Source organism: Lissotriton vulgaris, chromosome 6, assembly GCF_964263255.1.
Source record: "Lissotriton vulgaris chromosome 6, aLisVul1.2, whole genome shotgun sequence".
In the NCBI taxonomy this organism is placed as follows: domain Eukaryota; kingdom Metazoa; phylum Chordata; class Amphibia; order Caudata; family Salamandridae; genus Lissotriton; species Lissotriton vulgaris.
This window is the reverse complement of record NC_141694.1, coordinates 498218491-498243489: the sequence shown is the minus strand read 5'-3', so window position 1 is coordinate 498243489 and position 24999 is coordinate 498218491. Positions and strand designations below refer to the sequence as shown.

Genomic DNA, 24999 nt, shown 5'->3' with positions numbered 1-24999 from the left:
TTTAAATTCTTTCAGTGACACATTAATTAGCCCCTAATTCATTATTGTCAGTTGGGGCAGGGCAGGTGTTGTAACTAATTTTGCAACAATGAAAGCACTTAGCAAGTGCAAAAGATCACTAATCAGGGCGCACTAAGGAAGCAGGTGCCAGCTAAAAAAATATTCTGTGACACATTAATCAGCCCCAAATTAATTCAGGTCACTTGAGGCAGGGAAGGTGTGCTTTGCTTTGCCGAAAATAATGTACACTGGACAACCAGAGGGTGTGGTGATGAAACAGAGGGTGGCATGGGTGGGCCAGAGGGTGGCATGAGTAGTCAGAGAGTGGCAGTGGTGACAGAGAGTGGCAGTGATGAAGAAGAGTGTCCCAAACAGGCTGGACATGTAGAAACAACAAGTTCGCAAAACTTGCGACCCGACAGGTAAGTTCGCAAATTGCGAAATTGTAAAAACCCTCGCGAACTGGCAGAAACACGGGCGAACACAAAAAAAAAAAAAAATCCGCAAATTCGCGGGAATTCGCGGATTTTGCGGATTGCGAATCCGCAAATCCGCAAAATTCGCGAACGCGAGATCCGCAAAATTCGCCCATGCTTAGTTGTGAGACACTGTGTCGAAGGCAGCACTGAGATCTAAAAGTATCAGTGCTGCCGTCTTACCAGAATCCAAAATGTACCGGAGATGTTCTGTGACACTCATAAGTGCCGTCTCGGTGCTATGTCCTGCATGGAAGCCATGTTGGGAGTTATCTAAGATGGAATTAGATATAAGGAATTTAGTCAGAATGGTATTGACATGGGATTCAGCTACTTTGGCTGGCCAGGGGAGCAGCGAGATGGGTCTAAAGTTCTCGGGCAAAGAGGGGTCTAATGTTGTTTTTTTAATGATGGGGGATACCCAGGCTTGCTTCCATCTGGTGGGTATGATGGCAGTGGAAAAGGATTTATTTATTTATTTATTTATTTTGAATTTTGTAGAGCGCGCAGCTACCTCCGACGGAGGTGTCCCGGCGCTGAAGACATATTCTCAGGAGGGTCGGGGGGAAGTACAGAGGGGTCTTAGATTTGTGAAAATAACCAGGTCTTTAGTTGTTTTCTAAATAGGGGTTCGGACGTCAGGAATCTTAGTTCAGTGGGTAGCTGATTCCATAGTTTGGCGGTTGTTACTGCCAGGGCCCTTCCCCCTGTACGTGTGAGGCGAAAGCGGGGGCAGATCATGAGGCGAAGATGATTAGATCTCAGGTTTCTTGGTGCTTGTGAAAACCTCATTCTGTGACGTAGGTAGGATGGGCCTCTGTCATTGAGCGCTCTGAAGGCCAGTGTTAAGGCCTTGAATTGGATACGGAGTTTTATTGGTAGCCAGTGAAGTTTGATTAGATGGGGTATGATGGAATGGCGATAGGGGACATTGCAGACAAGCCTGGCCGCCGCATTCTGGACTTTTTGAAGTTGGTGGATGAGGTAAGTGGGGGCGCCTACGTATAGGCTGTTGGCATAGTCCAGATGAGCGGTAATCAGGGCATGGACCACCGTTTTGCGGGACTCCAGTGGGAGGTATGGGATGATTTTTTTTATCATTCGGAGTTTGCCGAAGCAGGCTGAGGTGACTTTGTTGACTTGAGTTTTGCAGGAGAGGGAGGTGTTGAATTGAAAGCCAAGGTTGCGTGCGGTTTGAACTGGTTCTGGGGGGGGGGGGTTGAGTTCAGACGGCCACCAGAGGTTGGAGGGTATAGGCGATTTTTGATTGAAGAACAGTACCTCGGTTTTGTCTGTATTGAGTTTCAGGTTGTTGGCGGACATCCAGGCTGCGATGTTGAGCATACAGAGGCGGAAGTTGGTAAAAGATTTTTCAGTGTGTTCTTTGAAGGAGAACACCAGTTGGGTCTCGTCAGCGTAGAAGGTTACTTTGACGCCCCAGGATTCTACAACTTTGGCCAAAGGTTTGAGGTATACATTGAATGATAGATTTATAATGTCTTGGAGAGGACTGAGAATAGTCCAGTCCTTTGCTCTGAAAAGTTCAGGTTTTAGGGGGTCTGCAGGTGAACCTGTTTTAACCTTGTCACAAAGTTTGAAGAACTCCTCTTGGTTCAGTGGAGGAATCTCAGTGAGTTTGTGGGTAGCCCTGGTGGCTAAGGCTTTGAGACATGGCCTAGCTGGAAAGGCATTATATATCTTCTGGATCTTATCAATAAAGAAGGATGCCAGGTTTTCACAGTGTGTCGGGGGAGTATTTAGTTCCTCTGCTGTTTTCTTTTTTTTTTTATACCTAGCTCCTTTAATATTTTGAAAATAGTTTTAGAGGGGCATTGGCTACAACTAATCTCCCTTGCATAGTACGAGGCTCGAGTTCTGCAGATAGTTCTATGGTAGTTTTTTTGCAGCTGGACATATTGTGACTTCAGCGTGGGGTCGTAGGCCTTTCTCGATTGGCGTTCGGCAATTTTACAGTTTTTTCTAAGGGAGGCAAGTTCTTCATTGTACCATGGACTTGACTCCTGGGAGCGTGTCCTCGTCCAGTTGGCTGGTATTAGAGCATCTAGTGCCTGGGTGATCCATTTACAGAAGTCTTCGTAGCCTAATTCAACGTCTTCGTTGGTTTTAGGGGGGTCGGTTTTGAGGAGTGTGTGAAATTCTTCAAGGCGAAGTTTTCTCCAAGGTCGTTTTAGCACTCGCTGGGCAGGTTTCGACTTGGATGTGCCCCTGACGGGTAAGGTCATGATCGCCAAGAGGTGGTCTGTCCATGTCGTGGGGATAGGAGCCTCTACTGTCACATCTTCCAAATTAGAGAAGATGGGGTCCAGGAGATGGCCACCAATGTGCGTAGGGCCACTGACTAATTGGCAGAGCTGAAACGCGGCCAGGTCTGCAAGCAGACTGCCAATCTTCTTATTTGTGGACAGATCAAAATGTATGTTTAAGTCGCCAAAAATGTTGAAATTGGCTGTCTTAGTTACCAGGGAGCTCACGGTTTCAAGGAGGGCCTTAATAAAGCTACTATCTTGTCCTGGAGGTCTGTAAATCAGGATACCTGATAGAGTTAACTAAGGGCTAATTTTGATGCTATAGTGGGCGCTTTCGCTACCTTCTATGTCAATTTTAGTGAATAAGCATGCATATTGAAATTTGCCCATCAACGCAATGCCTCCACCCCTAGATTGTCTATTTACCGCGTATATAGAGTACCCTAGTGGAGTGGCTAGATTAATGACGGAGTGCATGTCTTCTTGCAGCCAGGTCTCCGTAAGGAATAAAATATCTAAGGCATAGTTTTTAATTAGGTCCTGTATTTCCAGATGATGTTTGGATAGGGATCTAATATTAAGTTGTGCGACGGTAATTAGCTGTTGAGGGAGGGGAGCAAGGGATGGGAGTGTCAGAGGTCTAGGAAGGCTATAGTCACAAGGGCACTGGAGGCTGTTTTTCTGATGTAAAGGTGACAATGTCTAACATGTGGTTTCTGGGGCGTTAAGATTGAGAAGATCTCCTATGGAGTAGACAACAGATCCCCTCCTGTCCGGGCTAAGGTCCCTGGCGAGAGGCGACGTACAGGTTGTATTATGTCTTAGGGTATGAACAATGACCACTGAGAAGCCCTACAGTCTTGAGCTAAGCTGGAAAAATTCCGGACTGTGCTTGCAATGTTCAACACTCCGTCCATCATCCCCTTTGGTTTTGCTTTGTTCACCCTAAGTTGGCAGTTAGCCAGAAACCAGTCCCAGGACGCTTGTTTCCGGTCCAGGGATGACTTGGCTTGGCAGTCTGTGCTGGACTGTTCCCATGAGGCACAGGGTCAGACTGATTTGCATATGGCCATGTCTGAACTGGGGTGGCGGAGTGAGCTAACAAATGATGATGGATTAAACCCAGATCAGTTGACTGGGGGTGAGTGCTTGCACTGTTCAACACTCCGTCCATCATCCCCTTTGGTTTTGCTTTGTTTGCCCTAAGTTGGCAGGGTATGCCCAGATGTGGGTCCCTTGCTCACTTTGCCACTGGATTCAAGCTAGCTTGGCTGATGACGGCTGATTAGCCAGAAACCAGTCCCAGGATGCTTGTTTCCGGTCAAGGGAACACATGGCTTGGCAGTTAGGGGTGGACTGTTCCCATGAGGCACAGGGTCAGACTGATTTGCATATGGCCATGTCTGAACTGGGGTGGCGGAGTGAGCTAAAGAATGATGATGGATTAAACCCAGATCAGTTGACCGGAGTTGAGTGCTTGCAATGTTCAACACTCCGTCCATCATCCCATTTGGTTTTGGAATAGGCGGGCCCTGCCCGGCTATTGGGTCATTCTCCCAGCGCGCTTCAGAGGTGGACAGTAAGGACAGACTTAATTAGATATATGCTTGTGTTGTACTGTCTACAAATACACACCATCTCAACGATAGGGTGCGACAAAAATGGAGGGGTATATATGAATAAGGGCAAAACTGCATTTTGTATCCTTTGTATTGCGTTGTACGAAAACCAAGACCTACTGACCCTATCATTCACGTAGAGAGGTGGTGGCAGCATACAATGGTTAAAAGAATGAATAGAGTAAGTAGACCTTTTCATCTGGGTCACTCAGGTTGAGGCCTACTGGCCCCCCATGTAAAGTTCTGCTTCTATTTGAATACTCAGACATTTGCGTGGACACCCGAATGTGTGTTAAGAGTGTTTGTGTGTGTGTGCCCAACTATGCCACCAGCTTCAAAAACTTACAGGATATGTGAAGCATTGTTGGTGTCACAGAAGGAAGAGATGCAACTCTGTGTTTTTCCCAGTAGCTGTCGCCAGACACGTATCTGATGTTAGATAGTATCTGCACTTTTTGACCACTTCCTTATTAATCCCTTACAGTCTATGTTGCACCTAGTAAGATATGTTGGCAGGCATCTCTGCATTGCTACTCAACTCCTGGAATATCTATTTCGTGCCAGGTCCTATCCTTTCAGGATGGACTTAAAAAGCTCTTTGAATGGCTTTCAACACACAGAGTGTCCTACTCCTGGCACCTACTCCGTGGCACAGTTCTGTTACCACACAAGTCTGTTACTACCTCCAACCTAGTTAAGGTGTGTCCAACTTCTCATCTTGATTCTGGGATTGGGGACCAGATCGAAATCCCAGGCTCATGTGGCACCAAGGTGAGCAGACAGGAATGTGTGGAGAAGGAAGTGGTGGATAGAAAAAACAGCTTGTCACAAGGCTATCAAGACAGAGTCTTGATGCAATTGTGCTGTATCAGATGAGCTATAAAACATAACTTCAATGTCCATAATGTTCTTGGAGACCAGCAAGGAAGGAATGACAATTAAAGCTAAGAAACACACCTGGAACCCATTAATGCTGGTTTGTTGAAGGACACATACACTAAATGTTCTGACCTTCAAATGTTGGCTTTAAAGGCACCAGGAGATACGTTCATTCACAGAAAAGAATGTTGTTGAATATATAGTGAGGCATTATGCTGTCAAAATATAACTTGTTTTAAACTGGCAGTGCTACTCCCCTCTGGAGAGCTCTAAATAGAATAAAATGAATGACACATTACCATATCAATAATTACGACAGTAAAGAAATACATTAATAGAATAAATGAGGAAATGTGTTAGCACAAGAATAACCACAATTATCCCAAAACAGTGGGACTTGAGACTATTGGCTATCAAGCAAAGGAGCTGATGCAATTGTGATGGCGTACCTTAACTGAAAAATGTAGAACTAGAAGAGAAAAAGAGCTATAACACCCACAAAAGCAAACATGAAATCAATTAATACTTGTTTGTTAGAATGAGCCCATATTATATGTTCTGGGTTTAGATTGAAACGTTGACATGTGCTTCCAGGGCATGTAGCACTGGCCTCTCCACTCCCTCTGGTGAACAGTAGAGGGAGGACTTGTTGGGGACCTTGGAGAAGATGGTTCCTCTGGAACTTCTGTGGACTGGTCCTATGGGATGGTAACTTCTACAGTGGGCCCACTGACTCCTGCTGGACACGCAGCGACTCTGTAAGTGGTCAGGAGGCTGTTGGGCCTGGAGTGTGCAGGCAGGGAGGACAGCCTGCTTTGAGGGCCAATGGACAGTACTGAGCAAGACTCTATGTCAGCGGGAAGTAGCAGGAACTTGGAGAGATGAACAGGTCATGGGTGCTGTCAAGGTGTCTTGGTCAACAGGCTGTGAGGATCTAAAAGGGCAGTAAGGCAGGGCCTGACCTCTAATTCTATGGAGGGAGAGCCGTTAAAATTAGGTGCTTGGAACAACAGCAGTTAAAATCAGTACCTGTATACAACAAAAATGCATACATGAAGAGGTTACTCCAGGTGGACGAATCATGCCACCAGAAGGTAAATAAGCCAAACTGTGGCACAAGTTGATTTGTGCTGTAGCCCACTTAGGAGTGGTAGGCCCTCCAATGACCCCCCCCCTCCCCCCCCCCCCCAGCTCCATCCCCAATAGAGTTTGCTTGTTATCTAGAGTGTCATCTAAGGTATCCCATGCAGGGGAATTTATGACTCTGGGGCGCCTTCTAAAGTTCTAAATCAGTTCTGGAGCTAGGACTATTACTTTTACAGCTCTGGGCTGCATGGACCTTTGTTTCCTGACCCTGTGGTTACTTTGCAGCAAACATAAAGTTAGAAGAAAGCTAAAACACTGCACAGTATGTAACACTGAAATTTGCAAAGTCGGTAACAGTATTAACAGTTGACCTGGCCAAAATTGCAATCAGAATGGCGGCGTTTGAATAATTGCAGGAATTTCATGTTACACTTGTTATGCGGAATTCACAAACTCACACCAATATGCCACCTCAGCAAATTATGTGGCATCCGCTGTAGAGATTTACTGCAAATGCACAGGAACAATAGAACGCAAGCGACTGTTGTTTGCAGTGCTTGTTTCTTGCATTATTTTTAAGCATGAAATGGATCCTCATTTTATGCAAAAACATAGTACAGAATGACGGGTTTGCATTCCGAGGGTAATTGCGTATAATTTGGTACAATTGCATGTAATTAGGTGATAGCTAAATATGAAGATTTCTAACACCATAATGAACAGTGAATCCTTGCGCATATTGTGTTTTAAGTTATAATTCTGCCTTTAACTAATTTATTGACACCCTGACAAAGCCAATATGCATGATGTGTGATAAATGCACCCCCCTACGTTGTGCTAGGCTCATAGTATGTATTGCATTTTTATGGTTCAAGATATGCAGACCATTAGCAGTGGCCCCAGCACAGGAAGTACATAATACTTTTTAGGGGATACACAATCTGTGGCACCTTTCCGTAGTGTGCACCCACTGTTGGTTATGATGCAATTACGAGGGAGGCACCAGAAGAATTTTCAACTGCAATTCTGTATGTATTTTAAATTTTTATTTTTTATTTACATTTGTTTTTATTTTTAAGTCACAAGTATAGCAAAAATAACAAAGCATATATAGCACAGAAAACGATAGGAACAACAAAAACGACCCAGATGATCGAGCATTAGAACATCGACACAAGTCAAATAAGACAGTCAAATAAATAATAATCTTAGTCCAGGCCAGGTGAAATGGATATAAAAATGCAAAAAAAAGGTAGGTAAAACCAAAATATAGTAGGACAACCAAAATATTACTAGAGACTTTGAGTGAGCAGCAGCAATTAATCCCATTGCAGACTTGACCATACCTTCCCAAATTTCACCCTTGACCGTAGACCCCGAGTTTTCGCTAATGCCAGTTCCATTTCAAAAACTCCCCTAAGTAGCAACCAAAAATCAGTAATTTTGAGACTAGCTACCTCAATCCAGGCCCTGGCAATGCAGAGCCGCACAGAAATATTAATAATTGAAGCTAGAGATTTAGATAAACAACCTGACTCGATGACCGAGCCCAAAACTATTTCTTTCTCCGTTAAATGAATCAGTGTACCTGATAACCTGCTCAGCACCGAAGCAACCTCACCCCAGAATGTAGTTAGATGGGGACACACAATAAACATATGTCTAAGATGAGCAGCATAGAGGTTGCACTTAGGGCAATATGACTTCGAAGAACCCTGGGAAGCTGCCCATTTTGAAATTATCTGCGGGGTGTAATATAGCTTGAACATAATACAATGTTGATGCAGCTTTAAATTAATCGAAGAAACAGCAGAATTTTGATTGTAACCAAGGAGTTAAAAAATTCTTCCATAGTAATTCCAATTGCGAATATATGATTAATTTTATTACAAGACCGACTCATATTATGCAGTCTTTTCTTGCTGTTCATTTAATAGCAGCCACTCAAAAAGCAACTACATTACCCAGAACATTTGAGTAAAAAACTACAAATATGACTCACAATAGAAACACCAATAGTACATCGAGTTAGCCTAATAATTATCCTGACTGAAAACAGCAAATCCTCTTTCTTGTGCTTTTACCATGTGTCTGCTGTTGAACATGCTGCTCCTTCTCTCACTTTCCTTTATTTTTTTGGGTCGCTCGCACTTTCATTTGCACAACATTGGTGGCTGTAACGCGTCTAACGGCCTTCATGCTATGCGCCTCTCGCTTTCAACGCTCCTCGCCCCTTACAGAGTTCTGCCCTTGAAGCGACGCCTGTCTTCCTCTACGACGCTCCTCGTGTCTTGCAGTGCTCTTTCCTTCTGGACACGCCAGCCTCCTTCAGAGCTTTGGCAGCCTCCTGCCCTCACTCAGCAACTCCCTTCCACATGCCCCTTTGACTGAACCACTCACCCTTTCCATTTTCGTCACATTAGCCAGTTAGTTGCTGTTTTTTCCACTGTATTACAGGTTCCTTACCTGTTTTAAATCATTCCCTGCGTTCCTGTTGCCATTTCGATTTTTCATGATGTCTGAGGAAGAAGAGTCACAGGAATTTAACCCCTTGTATGCTCATGACGGCCCCCGGCCTTCATGCATCACAGTGGGCGTGTGCAGAGGACAGCCGGGGGCCGTCCGAATCCCGCCCACTGTTAAAAACGCCTGCACAGTGCAAAAATTCGCTGTGCATGCAACGGGTTAAGGATCATTTAAAATCCTTTATTAAAGATTCTATGAAACAAGATGTTGCAGTTTCCATGTCGGATGTGTCAAAGTCCTTAGAAGCATCCCTGTCCAAAATGCTTTCCTCCTCTGAAACATCTTTAAAAAAAGGTAAGAAATGTGGAGCCACCTCTGGTGTCGTTCAAAAAGGCATTTCTCTTACTGGTCCTTCTACCTAGAGGTTTCTTTTCGGGGCTCCCCTCCTCTTTCTTAATTGTTACCGACCTCAAAGACACTGATGAGGATTACGAGGATTAATCAAAGGAAATTTAGATAGATTTTCTGATCCTTCATCTTATGGGCCTCCGGAGAAAAGACGTCCAATTTCTCCTACCGAAGGTGGTTTTGCTTACCTAGTGTCTGAGGTTTTGGTTATCTTGGTGAACCCATGTTTGACCCCTCCCTAATTTACCATCCCATCTCTACTGAGTGGTTTCTCTCAGGGCATGTGGCTGATTGTTTCTTTTTAACTTTGAAACACTCTTGATAAGTCCTCTCGTAATAAATTAAAATCCGAATGCCCATGCCCTTCCTTTCCCAATAATGTCACTTCCACTCCTGTTATTGACCCCAATATGTTAATGTTTTTCACTAAATATGGCAAGGGCCCTACGAAGGGTGATGACAGGTCCTGGTCCAAGTTTCAGGATCGTGTTTTGGATTTGGTGGGTCCTCTCACCAGGATTTTGGACTTAGCTGGAGAAGCTAAGATTGAGGGCTTGCAGGTGGATCCAGAAACCTCATCCAACTGGGCTCAAAGAGCTATATGCATTTTCGGCAACGCCAAATACCCTATTTCACAAGAGTGAAGTAAAAGCCTTCTTATAAAGATGGATACCAAACTTAGCAGTCTGTCCAAAAAAGAAGAAGGTCCTCAGGCTAATGGCCTTCTATTTGGAGATTCCTTTAGAAAAGAATTCGGAAAATATGTTTCTACTTTTGCCACAATGAACAAAGCCCAATTTTTATTAAAGAAGATGATATCGGTGGGAAGGGTTTTAGTATAAAGGGAACACTTGCGCTCTGCAGGATAAGCGGTTATCAAGTGGACATAGGACTAGGTAATATGGTACTAACAGGAAAGGGGTGAACCTACTAACCCCTTAACTAGTGTTTGGAACTCCAAACCCATATCATGAAAGCCAAGGACCTGTGCACACATAAATCAAAAACAGTGTTTGTTCATATTCAATACAATTGGACCAAAGAAGTTCCCCACAAGTATTCTTGTTTCATTTAATGGTTGTTTGCATAAAAGGTCAGCCAGCCGACGCGTGTTTTGTCAAAGTACTGTCAACTTTGACTCTTGAGGGCCGGGTCGTGATAGATGAAGTCAGTAATCCCCTTGCTGGTGATAATTCCAACGCGGTTGAGGTCTGGGATAAGAGGAAATGGACCAAATACAAGAACATTTCAGGTTTCTTCACTGATATAAATACTGATAAAGGCTTAATCCGAGTAACAAAGGACGACAGGATGAGTATGTCCAGTCAATAGAAATTCCAACGTGGAAAGTACTTCACTTAGGAAGAGACCATTCTCCATCTCAGTGATATCTTTCTTCATGACAATTGGATGGTCAGCCTGGATCTTCAGAATGCCATTTTGTTCCAATTCATCCTTCTTACAGGAAGTTTCTTCAGCTCCAAAGATGGAACTCCGTTCTTCGCCTCAGTCTTTCTTCAACGCATTGGTGTTCCACTAAGATCCTCAAGCCTGTGGTAGCCTTCCTTAGAGCGCAAGGGATCAGACTCATTATCTACCTCGACAATTTCTTGATCATGGCTCAAGACAAGGACATTTTGATAACTCACTTACAGTTTTGTCAGGACATTCTTCTTCTACTCGGCTCTCTTATCAATGATCCAAAGTCAGAATTGATTCCTTCTCATCAACTCAAATTTCTAGATTTTCTAACAGATACCTCTTACTCTGTTCTGCAATTACCTCTCCACAAGGTGACTTATCAAAAAAGAGATTCATTGTGGTGCCTCCCTCTCCCATTATTCTCACAGATTCTTACCCCGTTTAGTAGGCCTGTTGGCTTCCTCAATTCAAACAATATTTCCCAGTCCTCTTCACTAATGGTCCCTTCAGAGATTAAAGATCGGCCATCTTTGCTGGGGTCTCGTCTATTCAGACCCCATTTCTTTAGATCCAGAGTAAAAGAATACCTCCTCTGGTGGCTGACGCACTTAGACGCTTCGAACAGGAGAGCAAAATTCTCTGCCCCCACCCCCAGATCTTGTCTTAGAATCCGATGCAATTCGGACAGTTTGGGCACCAAGATCCAGTCACTTTTCGATTATTAGACTCATAGTCTTCTCTGGAGTCATTCTTGCATATCAACAGTTTAGAGATGCTTACAGGCTCCTTAACCATCCAGTCCATTACAAAAGACAAGGCAAAATGTGCAATTCTATTACACATGGACAATCTGACAGCGGTCCGAAACATAAACCAACACAGTAGAACAAAGTCCAAGATTTTGTCGGATCTCGCCAAATGCCTTTGGGGATATTGTCTTTAACGTCAAATATCAGTTAGAGCTGTCTATCTCCCAGGTATTTTGAATTTCGTGCAGATTGGACATCTGTACAACTCAAGCGATTGGCAACTCTATACTTCAGTGTTCAGTCGTCTTATTTCAATCTTCAGCTCCATGTTAATAGATCTTTTTGCTTCCCAACTTAATTCTAAACTTCCTGTCTTTTTCAGTTGAAGACCAGATCCCCAAGCTCTTGCAACAGACAACTGTTTTCAGTGCTGGCCACCTTCTCTCCTCTATGCCTACCCTGCCTTCATTCTCATTGCATGAGGTCTGGCGCAAGCTTGCAGACAACCTTCTTCTCTGGTCCTAATAACTCCCTTTTGGAAGGCCCAACCTTGGTTTCCGACTCTATTAGAAATCTCAACCGATTTCCCAGTCTGACTTCTTAATTTTCCCAAACTCTTTCCCAATTCCCAGGGCCTTCAAGACAACATTATCCTTCTGGGATCCCTCTTTCTCATCGCTTGGAGGATCTCGGGTCTTCCTGGAGAACTCCAGGAATTTTGCCAGAAGCTATCCTTCTTATCCAATAATCTTTGGCACTGGCACATCCAGACTCTATAAATCAGCCTTGTTGGTGTGGAATAGCTGGTGTTTGGACAGGAATTCAGATCCCCTTTCAGCGGATGTAACTCTTGTGGTCAATTTTTTAGCCTCTCTTGCTTCCCAAGGAAAAGCCTACTGCCCAATTAACACCTATAGGTCTGCCATTTTGGCTGAGCATATCCGAGCTGATGGAAGACCCTTCAGAGAACACCCTTTGGTTTGTCGACTGTTAATGGGATTTTGTTAAATAAATACTCCTGTACCTAAGTACAGGACTTTATGGGATGTCAATTTGGTATTCAATTTGTTTGTTGCAAGGCAAGACAATATGTTTCTTTCGCTCTCAAACAGTTACCTGCAAAATTAACAATGTTACTTTGTTTAATATCAGTGAAACTTGTTTCTAATGTTAAAGCTTTAGATGTTTCCTCTTTTCAATATTCTCCCTTTGGCGTTACTCTTTGAGTTTGTAGGCATACCAAGACTAATTTGTCTACAGTTCATTATCCCTTTTTCCCTTCCCAACCTAAATTATGTGTTGAAAATTGCCTAAAATCTTACATTTCTCAAACTACACATTTGAGGTCTCCCTCTTCTACATAGGCCTGTTTCTTCTCCCTCTTTAGCCCATTGGGTCAAGTGGATTAAGTCCCTGGCCGGTATTAATACTGACTCCTTTTGTGCTAATTCGGCGAGAGGGGCTATGGCCTCTCAAGCCTTTTGGGTTGATGCAAGTTTTCTTGACATCCTCCAATCAGCAGATTGGTCAAATGTTATTACGTTCAAAACTTTATGTTGTAAACCTATTGCAGATGTATCTGATTCTGTTATTTCAATGCTTTGAACAAGCACAATATGAGCCTCCGCTCTTTTAATAACATTTGGATTTTGCTAGCCATGGTGTCTGCAAGGCTAGATTTTATTAAGACACGGAGGCAAGTATTGTCCCACAACTGGGGAACCCTGTTTTGTTTTTTCTGCAGTTTCAGCGCCCTCTATTGGTGCTTCCTCCTCCTCATGATTTATCTGGACTCTCATCTACAACGGATTTGGGTTCAGTTCCTCACGGATCTTTCAACTCCTCACATGAGTCTTTCCTAGATTGATGTTCTTATGCTTGGTGGATTTAGTAACTAGTATTGTTTCTTCTAGTTCAGTGTTATTCTTTCTCTCCTTAACTCACTTGCACTTACTCACTTCAAGAAAAGAGGACTTGTTGTACTCAGGCAGGATAATTATTAGGCTAACTCGATGTCCTTCTGGTGTTTCTATTGTGAGGTCATCTTTGGGGTTGTTTACTCAAATGTTCTGGGTAATGTGGTTGTTTTTAGGTCTCGGTCCTAGTGTAAACTGCGCAAGCAGTGTTGCGCAGCCAGAGTCCTTTTCCTGGGGTTTTGAAAATGGACCTAGGCATTCCACGCAGTCGTGCGTGTTATTTCCTAGGTCTATTTTCATTGGCCTTTGCGTGCGTGTACTTTTAAAACAGAACACTCAATAGGCTATGGGCGGTCGCGTAACTCCGACCATGGCCTATTTGTGTCTGTTACGCGCACCAAAGGTTATATGTCTTCAATTATTGCTGCCAGACGCGGCCGCGATAATTGAAGACATAGGCTGGCAGTGGCACGCGCGTTCACCACTCGCCGTCTTTTTTTGGGGGTGGATCCATTTTACGGCGCAGATACGGGCAGACAGAAGCACTGGTACACGCCATCACGTGTTGTCTCAGTGAAGATCTCTGTCCGTAGACTACAAACATGGTCAAATCCACTAGAATATGTTGTCATTGTAACCTATCTGGAGCCTCGTCCGCTCAGTCTGGGGGACCTTGAATTGATGCTCAGTCCGAGGGCCCCCATCACACATCACCATATTCTACCTATTGCCCCCTCCTGTGACAGGGTACAGTGCGCTGGTACCTTCGTTGGGTTGCTGGGGCCTTTGTACTGTCAGGCAGCACCTTTGAGCTTACGACTTTGGGGACAGACCCCTGTGTTTGGCGCACTCTAATCACAGTGGTCGTCTGCTGTGTCAGCGCCTGGGGCCTGGGTCCCTGTGCGCTGCATTGAGGTGCTAGCAGTCAGCGTGCATCCTCAGCTCCATGAGTGCTGTGCTCTGTGAGGTGCTGCCCCATGCTGGGAGTGCGTGGTTTCTGCACCTCAAGTCCGAGCCTTCCAGAGCTTCTACCGCCTCTCTTCTCCCGACCCTTACTGGTCACTGCGGAAGACGGTCCTGGCAGCAAGTCACTAGCCAGCGACCCTCCCCGCCCCTGCGACACCGTCGCCCCCCCTCACGCCCGCGCGTTCTCCCTCGCAGTGGAATCGATGCATGCTTTTGATGCGTCTGGTTTTGTCACCATTTCTCCGCTGTCAGCAGATCCGGTGCTGTGTTTCTGCTCCCTTGGTGTCGTTAAGGCGTGAGCTCCTTTTCTCCTGCATTCAGTGGCATAATGCAGTAGGACTCCTGCTGCAGAAGTGGCTGCGGAGAGGGCACGCGGTGCCGCAGTACACCAGCAAGGGTCTGCATGCAGCTCCAGAGGCCTACCGACGCTGCATTTACTGCGTGCTGGGTCTCGGGTTTGCGACGATGGGCTGCCGACCACTGATATACATTTGTAGCCTGCCGCAGCGCAGCTAACTTCCCTGCTTGTCGTTCAGGTTTATGTGTGCCCTTCCTTCCTTTTCTCTCTGTTGGTACATTGTCGTTTCATTGTCCTGTGCGCTGCCCCAGCACAGTCTGTGTGTGTGTTTGTGTGTATGTGAGGTGAGAGTGTGTTCGTATGGGTGTGTGAGAGAGTGCGAGAAAGTATGTGTCTATGTGCATACCCAGAGGCGCACACTGCACCAGTGCACGCACCTCTCCTTTTATTTAAAAGGATTCCCAGCTCGAGGCGCACAACCACACACACAACCACACAAACAACCACACACACACACAACCACACACACACAACCACACACACAACCACACCGTCAGTGCACACTTTCACTGGGCACAACTACCACCAGCCGTCACTGCACGCTTCCACCGGGCACACACCACCAGATGTCAGTGCATGCTTTCACCAGGCACACACACACCACCAGCTGTCAGTGCACGCTTTCAACCAACACACACCACCAGCCATCAGTGCACGCTTTCACCAGGCACACATACACCAGCTGTCAGTGCACGCTTTCATCAGACACTCACCACCAGCCGTCAGTGCACACTTTCACCAGGCACACACACCACCAGCTGTCAGTGCACGCTTTCATCTGACACACACCACCAGCCGTCAGTGCACACTTTCACCAGACACATACACCACCAGCTGTCAGTGCACGCTTTCATCAGACACACACCACCAGCCGTCAGTGCACGCTTTCACCAGGCACACACACACCACCAGCTGGCAGTGCACGCTTTCATCAGACACACACCACCAGCCGACAGTGCACACTTCCACCAGGCACACACACCACCAGCCATCAGTGCACACATCAATTGTTAAAGCATCCACAATTAACTGTTGTAGCAATCGCAGTATGGCACACTTTACTTTTAAACATAGTCATCTAAAGCGCAGCATGCCAACATTGCTACAAAAAGAAATACACATTTTTTTGGCCTACAATGCATAGACTTTTGTTGCAGTTGGTGTTGCAATATTTATACATTGCCATTTACAATGCCATTAGCTCTAACTCAAATAAATCCGAGACCTATTGCATTTCTAATGCTTTTTTGATTGGCTGCTATTAAATAAACAGCAAGAAAAGACTGCATAATACTTGCCTCCGTGTCTTTAATAAAATCTAGCGTTTCTGACAAAGAGGCTAGGAAAATCTCAATTTGTTTAAAAAATACTGTTCCTTTCTGTAAGAAAAAGCAGTGACAGGACACCGATTTATTATGTTGCTTGTTCATTGCTGAGTTTGTTGAGTCTGTAATCAAGAGCATCTGTCCTGAGTATACTTTGTACTTCTCCGCCTCACTACTCTGAGAGTCAAGTACTAAAAGGAGATTCTTGTTTGTAAATTAGGATACGCCGTACCGGGCTCCTGAGACACCACCGGCAAAAGAATCCAGGGCCCAGTCCCCTTTGCCTGGCCCACTGCAGACCCCAGATTCCTCACAAGTTGTATTAGTCCAATTGGGTTCCTTAAAATGACCCAATGTTACACCTCCTAAAAAGCCATTGGTTTGCTAAAAGAAAGCCCAGGAAATCGTGTCTCTGATGACATGGAGCCCTATGGCAACTTTAATTGCAAAATGTCAAACTACAAAGCCCATAAAGCTATGTAAGACCAAAAATAGAGGCAGGTTAATCAAACCCAAGAAAAAAGAAACCTGAAAGTCATTAATGCTGGATGGATTTGGAACGCACCCATACTATTGGTTTTCTCTGTATCCCATACTCTGCATGTGCAGAGGTATTTATGCCCACTGGTGGTGCCCATGTTGTCATACGATGTGCCTTTTCTGGAAGTTCCAGGTGGGCATCAGCTACCCTGCTCACTAAAGGTAATTTCAATTGCTTCATATTGGAGTGCAACCGTGCAACGCATGCCCATTAGTGTAACACCCTCACCTCAAATTCAAAGTTGCCACAAATATCTGTGCTTGTTTAGGGGGTAAAATGCCAAAGCATTTAATAAGTGGTAGATTGTACATCAATAGTTTAGTTGTTGGTGTTGCCAAACATGATGCATGACACACTGCTTTTCTCACATTTGGACACAGAGAATCTGCTCATTTTTTACTGCATTGTTTGCTTCACTTTAGGCCTGCACCTTGGGGCTAAGGAACTACTCTTCTTCTCCTATTATAGGCAACAGGGAATATTTTCTATTTTGCTTATTCAAGAACCCCTTATATTGAAATCTGCTCCCCTTGAATATTGTTTTCTCTGTACATAGCCTAGCTGACTCATACTCTCTACAGTGTCAATATAATAATATCAATTTCCATTCTCTAGATAAATTAAGAATTACCAATAGGAAATTGTAAATTGCGACGAATAACAATTTGCAATTTGTGATTTAATTTACTTGGAATGTACTCAAATGGATTCTATTAAAGTGGTCGTAATTTGCGCACCAACTTCCACCGAATGCATTGATATTTTGTGGACCGTCCTATGTACTAATCTGTTGATTCACAAAATATAGAATTATAGCCAGTCACAATTCGATCTACCATGTTAACATTATTGAAGTGGGTGATAATTTACGAACCATTCGGTTGGCCACAATCATAGTGATGATGGCCTGCTGGGTTCAGCTAAGCAACATGTCTGTCATTGCTCTTAAGAAAAGCCTTTTTAGGTTTCGACTTTTGGCGAGGGGCGAAGCCCCTCCCAGTCGAAATCTTTTGTTTTTAGTAGTGAGGTTAGGACAGCCTCTGTTTCCAATTGGCTAGCTCCATAAATGGAGGCTAGCCATTGGGAGACAGAGGCTGTCAATCGCGCTTCCTCTTGAAAACGCGATTCGGGGGCGTTTCTGGTGCTTTTTTTAAGCCCCGCCCCTTTGTCCCGGGCCGCGCTGCGATTGGCTGCCGGCCCGGGACACCCCCGTGACGTCATTCCCGGGCCGCGCTGTGATTGGCTGCCGCCCGGGACACCCCCGTGACGTCAGCCAATCACAGCGCGGCCCGGGACCTGACTTGTTTAACTCTGCATGCATACAATGCCTACGCACGCACATACCTTCCCTGTTTTGGAAATGTAGTAATCTGTGCACTGCATACCTAGTTTATTAAAGATATATTGAGCAGTAGTAGCTCAAGTTAAATGGTAAGACTTTTGTAAACACACTGATTTACAATACTAATTTTATACCCTTGTCCCATGGGAAGTTATGCCCATTCCACCTTCTCACATGGGACATTACGCTCTTGACCCCTATACTTTGGAAGGTTATGTCCTTGACCCTAATTCCTGGGGAACTAATGTCCTGACCCTCTTTTTCCGAAACCGAGGCTGTCAGAACATACAGGATTGCAGAGAAATGTTACAGGTATGGGTTCATTTGTGACCAATGCCGGGACTTCGTGACAGGGTTCCATACACGACTCATTCACCACCCACGGTCATTACCAGCCACTCTGCATCACCCCTTCCAATCGTGAATTGTGGCTAGCAACAACGCAACCTACCCGGGCCGAAACCGACTGTCACCCACCGTCCAGTTCAGGCTTGCCCGGTCCGTGACAAACACCAAACAAAACACTATTTATAAACAACATTGCTTAACTGCAGAAGCACGTGGTTGATTCTAGAGCCAATGAGCACTTCGGAATTGTGTGCAGCGTATTAGGATTGGCTGAGGTACACCAATCTTAGATCATTTTAGATAATACGCGCTCCTCTCGCCCCAACACTGTTTCTATAATATGTATGGTCATGGGTTTGTTTGCTTTGCGACCCGGAAGTACCGAAATGAAAAGATTAATAACAGACAATTAGGCTGAATTCACGAACGGTCTGTGTAAGTATCGTGCAGGCGATCAGCGTGGTGCACATGCGTGCAGTGTGTCATTGTGTACTTAAAACTTGATGGCCATGACAGCTTTCTTGTGCGCGCCGCCGGTTTTCTTGAAATACATCACAGTGGGGCCAAAAATTCTCTCATAGTACGCACATTAAGGGACTTTGTCAGAAGCTGCGTTTCCAGAGCTAAAATTGACCAAGGAACGTGATCTTTGTGGATATAGTTTTCTAAAATCGTACTTGGAATTATACACCCGGTTTTGCAAGAAATAATAATTTTTTTAAATGCCTGTGAACATATCGTTATAAAGTGCCTTACCATACAAATATTGCAAAGCTATGAATGAATACTGCCTCTTAAACATACATCATATCAGATGTGGAGTATTAAACAGGAATAGGTGAAAGATCGGTATGCGGATTATATAACTTTCACAGAGCTAACTAGTCATCGGTGAACATTTCCAGAAGGTTGTTGATATTAAAAAGACAGTGAGCGCCGATTTCAGTACCAAATTACTGCACCCTTACCGGACTGTGAGCGATATGAGCCATATGTTTGTGATTTTCAGTAAAAAAGCAGCTGTGCTTGTCTGTGTATTGGTTTGTGCCCTACTAGGCACGTCCCTGCTTCTCTTTTGTGTAGGTTTTGCCAGCCTCCTGTCTGTTTCCTGTTTGTGTCTGCATGTTGACCTGTGCCGCCCCCCACAGTGTTTATCCGAGGATGGGCGTGCGCACCTCCGCGCCTGAATGCCGGTCTGGTTGTATCCAAACAGGAGTCCATTTGCGTATGCTTGTTTGTGTGCCTCGTGTTCTGTGCATTCCCGTTGTGTTTCCCTGTGCATGTTTCCGGGTCCTCCTGGCAGTCTGCAGCGGCGTGCATGCGGCCTCTGCATCTCTGTTCGGACCTATGTCTGCGTGCACGTATGTGCGTATCCAACCCTGTGTGTATCTAAAACTCTCTTTTCATACATGCCTGTGTCTGCACGTGCAGATGTGTGCCCCTTTGCTTGTCTGTGTGACTGACTGTTATTAAAACGTTCGTCTGTGACTGCCGACCTGTCTGTATCTGTTTGTCTTCCTTCCCCTGTCTGTCTGTCTGTCTGTAGTTGTGAGTGTAAGCTTGTCTCCATGTTCATGCTGCTGTTTACTCTCCTCTGCGCTTCTGATTCAGTGGAAATGTCTGTATTGTGTGTACTTTTGCGACTGTCGCGGTGTCTGTGCCCTGCAGGTTTGCGTCAGTCTTTGGGCACGTTTAAGTCTGTCGGTGCGCACACTTGCGTTGCGTCTGTCGTGGTGTGTAGTCTTGTGCACTCTGTCGCCGCGTCTGTCGGTGTGCAGACTTGCATCTGTCAGCATGCCTGTCCCCATGCACACGTGTCTGTCGCCATGTGTGTCCCTGTGCACGCTTGCGCACACGTGTATTTTCGGTGTACCTCTGAGTGTATCCTTTGTTTGTGTCACTGTGTTTTTGTGTGTGTGTGACTGTGCGTTTGTGAGTCTGTGTATGGTTGATTGCGTGGGTGTATGTGATGTGTGGCGAGCCAGGGCCTTTTATTAAAACATCAAGCCCATGCGTGTCTCCTTCGATGCTTCTGCAATCACCCTTTCTCGCGAGCATCGCACGCGTTTAAATGTCCCTTTCAGTCTCTGTATCAAAGAAAAGGGGGGCTTATTTACAAGTCCCAAGCGACACTTTTGCGTCACTTTTAACATGGGAAAAGTGACGCAAAAGTGGCTCAAGGGGCTTGTAAATCTGCCTCAGAGTGTTTTGCGCCGGTTCTCGCCCTGTCACTCCGATCTCTACCGTTTTTCAACCATTCCCATAACTCAGACCCGGCCGAAGAGCTGGATTCCTAGCTCCACCCTCGGCCGGCAGCTTCACCTCTTATCTCAGACACCTCTCTGCCGGAAATAGACTAATCGTCAGCTAATCAAAGTGCATCTAAACCGCACTTAATTTATGGCTTTTTCGCGACTCAACACCTACCTCTATTTCCTTGTTTTTCTTTCCTGCGACTCTATTTATTTTTTGACTAAAAAGCCCAGAACCAGAGCAGGAAATCCGTGAAATGTGGCTCAATTTTTCACAGTCCTTTAAACAAGCCCGGGTTTACAATGTACAAATTGTAATAATTCCAGACAGGAGGGTACACTTTCCTGAAAACAGCGACGGAGTTTGTGGACAATAGCATGAAATATGAGAAATCGTGCAAAGCAATTCAAAATAACTGCATATAAAGTTCTAGAATTAACCCAGCCTGTTTATACTTCTCGAAGTTCTTGCGCGTGCTGCGTTGCCGTTGTACGCCACATTTGTTATAAGTAATGCCATTTAATTCAAAAGCTTGTTTCATTTGTCATGTATGGAGAAAAGAACACCTTTTCTATGTTCTTTTAAGAGATCTTCTAAGGTTGTGGTTCAAGCCTTGCCAAAGCGCTTTGGTGATCACACAGTGGTGGAAGGCGCTATGCAAATTCATTAATCACCGCTATCGGCTGACATTCAGAGCACAAACGTAATGAGTTACTGGGACGTCATCGTGTAACAAGCATTTACAATGCAACGGTTTCGCCTTTGGAAAAATTGGAGCTATTGGCAATGTAAATGACAATGCCATTTATTTATCTGTTTTCAAAACCAACACATAAATACAAATTTTGTCATTTACAATGCCAATAGGTCGGACTTTTCCAAAGGCGAAACCGTTGCATTGTAAATGCTTGTTTTTCAATGCAATCTGTTTTCCTTGAGAGAAAATGGGATAGATATTAAAACAAAATTACAGTTACACAAACCTCTTTTTAGCAGTAGAACCCCTTACTGTTTACAAATGGCTTACCTTCTTCTTTGAATTTGTGGTAAAATATTAATGTTTTGCCACCAGAGTTTGGTGGCAAAAAATTAACGCATACTATATGGAATCAGCATTTGTAAGCAACGCCCTTAACATACCCCCTTACAAATATCGATACCTAATGGTTTCTTAAACACATTTAACAATTTGGAAAACCTTTTCCAAGTCTGTTTATGGGTTTATTACATTTAAGAAAGAGTTTTAGCATTTCCAAACCCTCTGATTTACTGAGGTAGAGGGTTTGCGAAGGCTAAAACCTTTTATACAAGAGGCTCTCCATTCTCTTTGATACATTTAAGGCCAGAACAACTCTGCTAAGCCAAAACGACTGAAAGTGGCATCAAAAAGGAGAGGTGCCGCAGACGTGATATGTAAAGTACAATTATAAATCATGGGATGGTGAACGCCTGCAGATTTAAGAATTGTTGTGCATAGATAAAACACGAGGGGTTATGTTACCCAATATGCATCAGTAAATAAAGTAAAGGCATAAGAATTTCTGCTTTTGAAATATTTTTTTTTAACTGAAATTCATAGGCTTAGTAACAAAGATTCTGCGCCATATATTCAGTACTTACAGCTGGAAGGGTCATCATGCCAATGGAATCTATTAAAAAAAAAAAGAAGTTGTCACTAGGGATACAAAAAGTACTAATATTTTATATTAAAAAGTTACAAGATTGTAAATTGTAAGCTTTTAATTGTACCTTTCTCTATCAAACCTAATTGTGGCTCTGGGGTAGAATTTACAAATGGTTTCATGCAATACGACGATGCAGTGTGTGAACCGGAGGGAGCAGAACTGAACCCTATCAGCTACGAGGTGGTGCAAGTCAGCCCTCTCTCTGCTCTGGCGCACTTCTTGCAGCAATCTGCCAATGCAATATTGCAAGAGTAGGGTATCTGCTCTGTAGTCAGCATAGTTTTTGTGCAGGAAGGAGTTCCTCCCTGGACAAAGACTACTTTTTAAAGCATTTTCCTCTTTTTAGGTGTGCCATAGAATGCAGGGCATTTGCAAAGAGGAAAACATTTGGAGAAATAAAATAATTGTTCATCATTACGCTTGCCGGCAGGCACAGAATTTGGCCAAAATCCTGTCTACAATTCTTTGCCGATAGGGATTCGCATCAAAACTCATGGGTGGTTGTATAGGAATCACCTACAATTGCGTTAAAAATATCAAATGCATTCCCATCGTGTTTTTACAATATGATTAACTGTGAAACATAACGTTTCACCTATCTGGGAGGGCGTGGTTAACCCCTGAGCATCATGGGCGCTTAGCTTCGGAGCTCCCGGCCCGGAGCTCGTAAATCCCGTTACAGCACATCCGTTTGCCGCTGTTTTTGGCCGCTAACCCTCGGCGAACGGACCCTGCTGACCCTGGGACGGGGGAGATCTATTGACAGCCCGGCTACCCCACACATGCTCTGCCATCGGAGGTGTGGAGCGGGGAGCGCAGCCTGGTCAAAATGGCTGACTCCTCCTCCTTTATTTGTGCCTAGGGGGGGCCCCGCATGGACGTCCCTGGAGGCTTCAAGACAGTGGTTCCCAAACTTTTTTGACCCGTGGCTCCCTTGACCTAATTGGCAGTTGGCCGTGGCTCCCCACCATTTTTTTTACCGGTGGGCGGGGAGGGAAAATCACCGGGGTGCAGCACACACTTTGGTAACCACTGGTCTATATCATCCCATATATACAAAGGCAACTGCTCTAATGATGGACTGAAGGCAACGTCCCGGCAATCAACTGGCATCCCACTATGTTTATCTGTTTTGAGGTAAGAGCAAACAGATGTTCTAATTGAAGCTTTTTTAATGGGCAGGTCCTGTCTGATACCGGTTACCTGCAATTTTTTTGCTTTAGGAGGGATATTTCTGGCACTTCTCAGCACCTTTGCAACAAGGGAATTTCATTATTTCCATGCACTGGTACATATCAGAAAAGTCAGGAAATCATTTCTGCACAGGGAAAGGGAAAGCAGCTTTCAAATGTGCACACGGAAGAATGTAATATCGAAACATTTTCAACAAAGTTGGTTTATTAGGGAAATGTGCATCCTAGAGGTGGAAAACAGCATGTCTGAGATGCAGATTATTTTATGGCAGTAATTTTCAACCAGCCTCATTTTTTTCCCAGCTCGGCATTTCTCTACCTCCCGCATCAAAGGTTGAACATTACACTATTTTCTTGGATCGGCTGAGGATTTTGTAGTAGCAACATCTTTTGCTTTTATTATAAAAATTGTAGTACCCGCAAAAAAATGCTTGCAAAGTGTTTACATCTTGTCTGCTATTGCCATCTCAAAAACAGTTTGTCACTTCATTCTCGTCAGAGAATGGCGATGGTGGGGCAGGGGAGTCGCACCTTCAGGAGGAAAAATACAACACCTATTCATTAGCAGGCCATCGAGAGCACTTCTCCTGTCAGCAGGAGATTCCTTTATTTTGTGAACTCCTTAAGGCCCCCTGTGCGGTGATAATTACACTGTGGCTGCCGCCCAGGCACGCAGATTAGGAGGAACATAGCTAACCCAAACAGGTCATCTGCTTTGCTTTGTCAGGCCGTTTTGCATTTCTTTCATCTTGAACTATAGCCTAATCAAGACGCTCGGGGTGCACCATACGCCACACTTCACAGGGAAGGGATGGAACATTTCTCAGGCGGCAGTTTTCACTACCCACATCCAGCGCCGCGGCGCCCCTGGCTTCTCATCACGGCGCACCGGGGCGCCGCGGCGCACACTTTGGGAACCACTGCTTCAAGACCTGTGACAGCGCCTTATGGCCTACACCGCGGGGCTCTTGTGATTGTCTGTTGGAGCTGTGAGTCGATTAGGGCGCCCACCTGAGGGGACATTGAGACCGCAGCACTGTCTGCCCTGAGTCTCTTCGGATGCGAGGGTGAGTCCTGCGCTTACGGACGAGCTCCGGACTTGGTGTGCATGACAAAGAATGTGCCTGGTCCGAGCTAGGGATCGCACTGCTGGGGGGGGGGCTTGCAATGCTGCATCATGGGTCCCAAGAGGGGGCTGAGTGCTGCAGTGTGGTGAAGAAGTGGGCGCAACTAACTACTACTAATGGGGCACCTCCACAAGGGCAACTCATGATCTCAGGCTGAATGATGAGACATAATATCTGCAGCTACTTTTCACGAATATAGGACAATAACTGATGAGGAACTTTCAACGGCGGACACAGTGCATTCGGAACTGAACGCCAGCCAGATACTTTTTTCCTCCATATCCTCGAGACAATCACATACCTGCTTAATTGACAACTATGTTCTACGTACCTTGTTGCCTGCTATAGAGGTATTGGGTGGTTTCTAGCAAGCAATACGTGATCTGCCATTGCCTGGTACGATGGCCTCCGCGGGCCTCTGGTTGGTCTCCATTGATTCTTGCAGAGAAGGTGGGGCAGCTGTTCGGGCTGGGCAGCGGGTCACGCTGGGAGGCCCTTAGGTCTGGCAGAGGTAAGACTGCTGGCACTATGACCCACCGGAAACAGACATTGATAAGGAACTTCTTATGGGCC

The 24999-nt window shown here is 45.0% G+C and overlaps 1 protein-coding gene across 1 annotated transcript in view; it reads right to left on the bottom strand.

The window, feature by feature from the left end:
* LOC147707489 (CD109 antigen-like) overlaps positions 1-24999 on the bottom strand; it is a 943435-nt gene that overhangs the window by 841661 nt on the left and 76775 nt on the right. The window contains exon 3 of the mRNA XM_086926506.1: positions 22042-22070. Within this exon, the coding sequence (XP_086782632.1) occupies positions 22042-22070 (29 nt within the window). The remainder of the gene's footprint in view (positions 1-22041; positions 22071-24999) is intronic.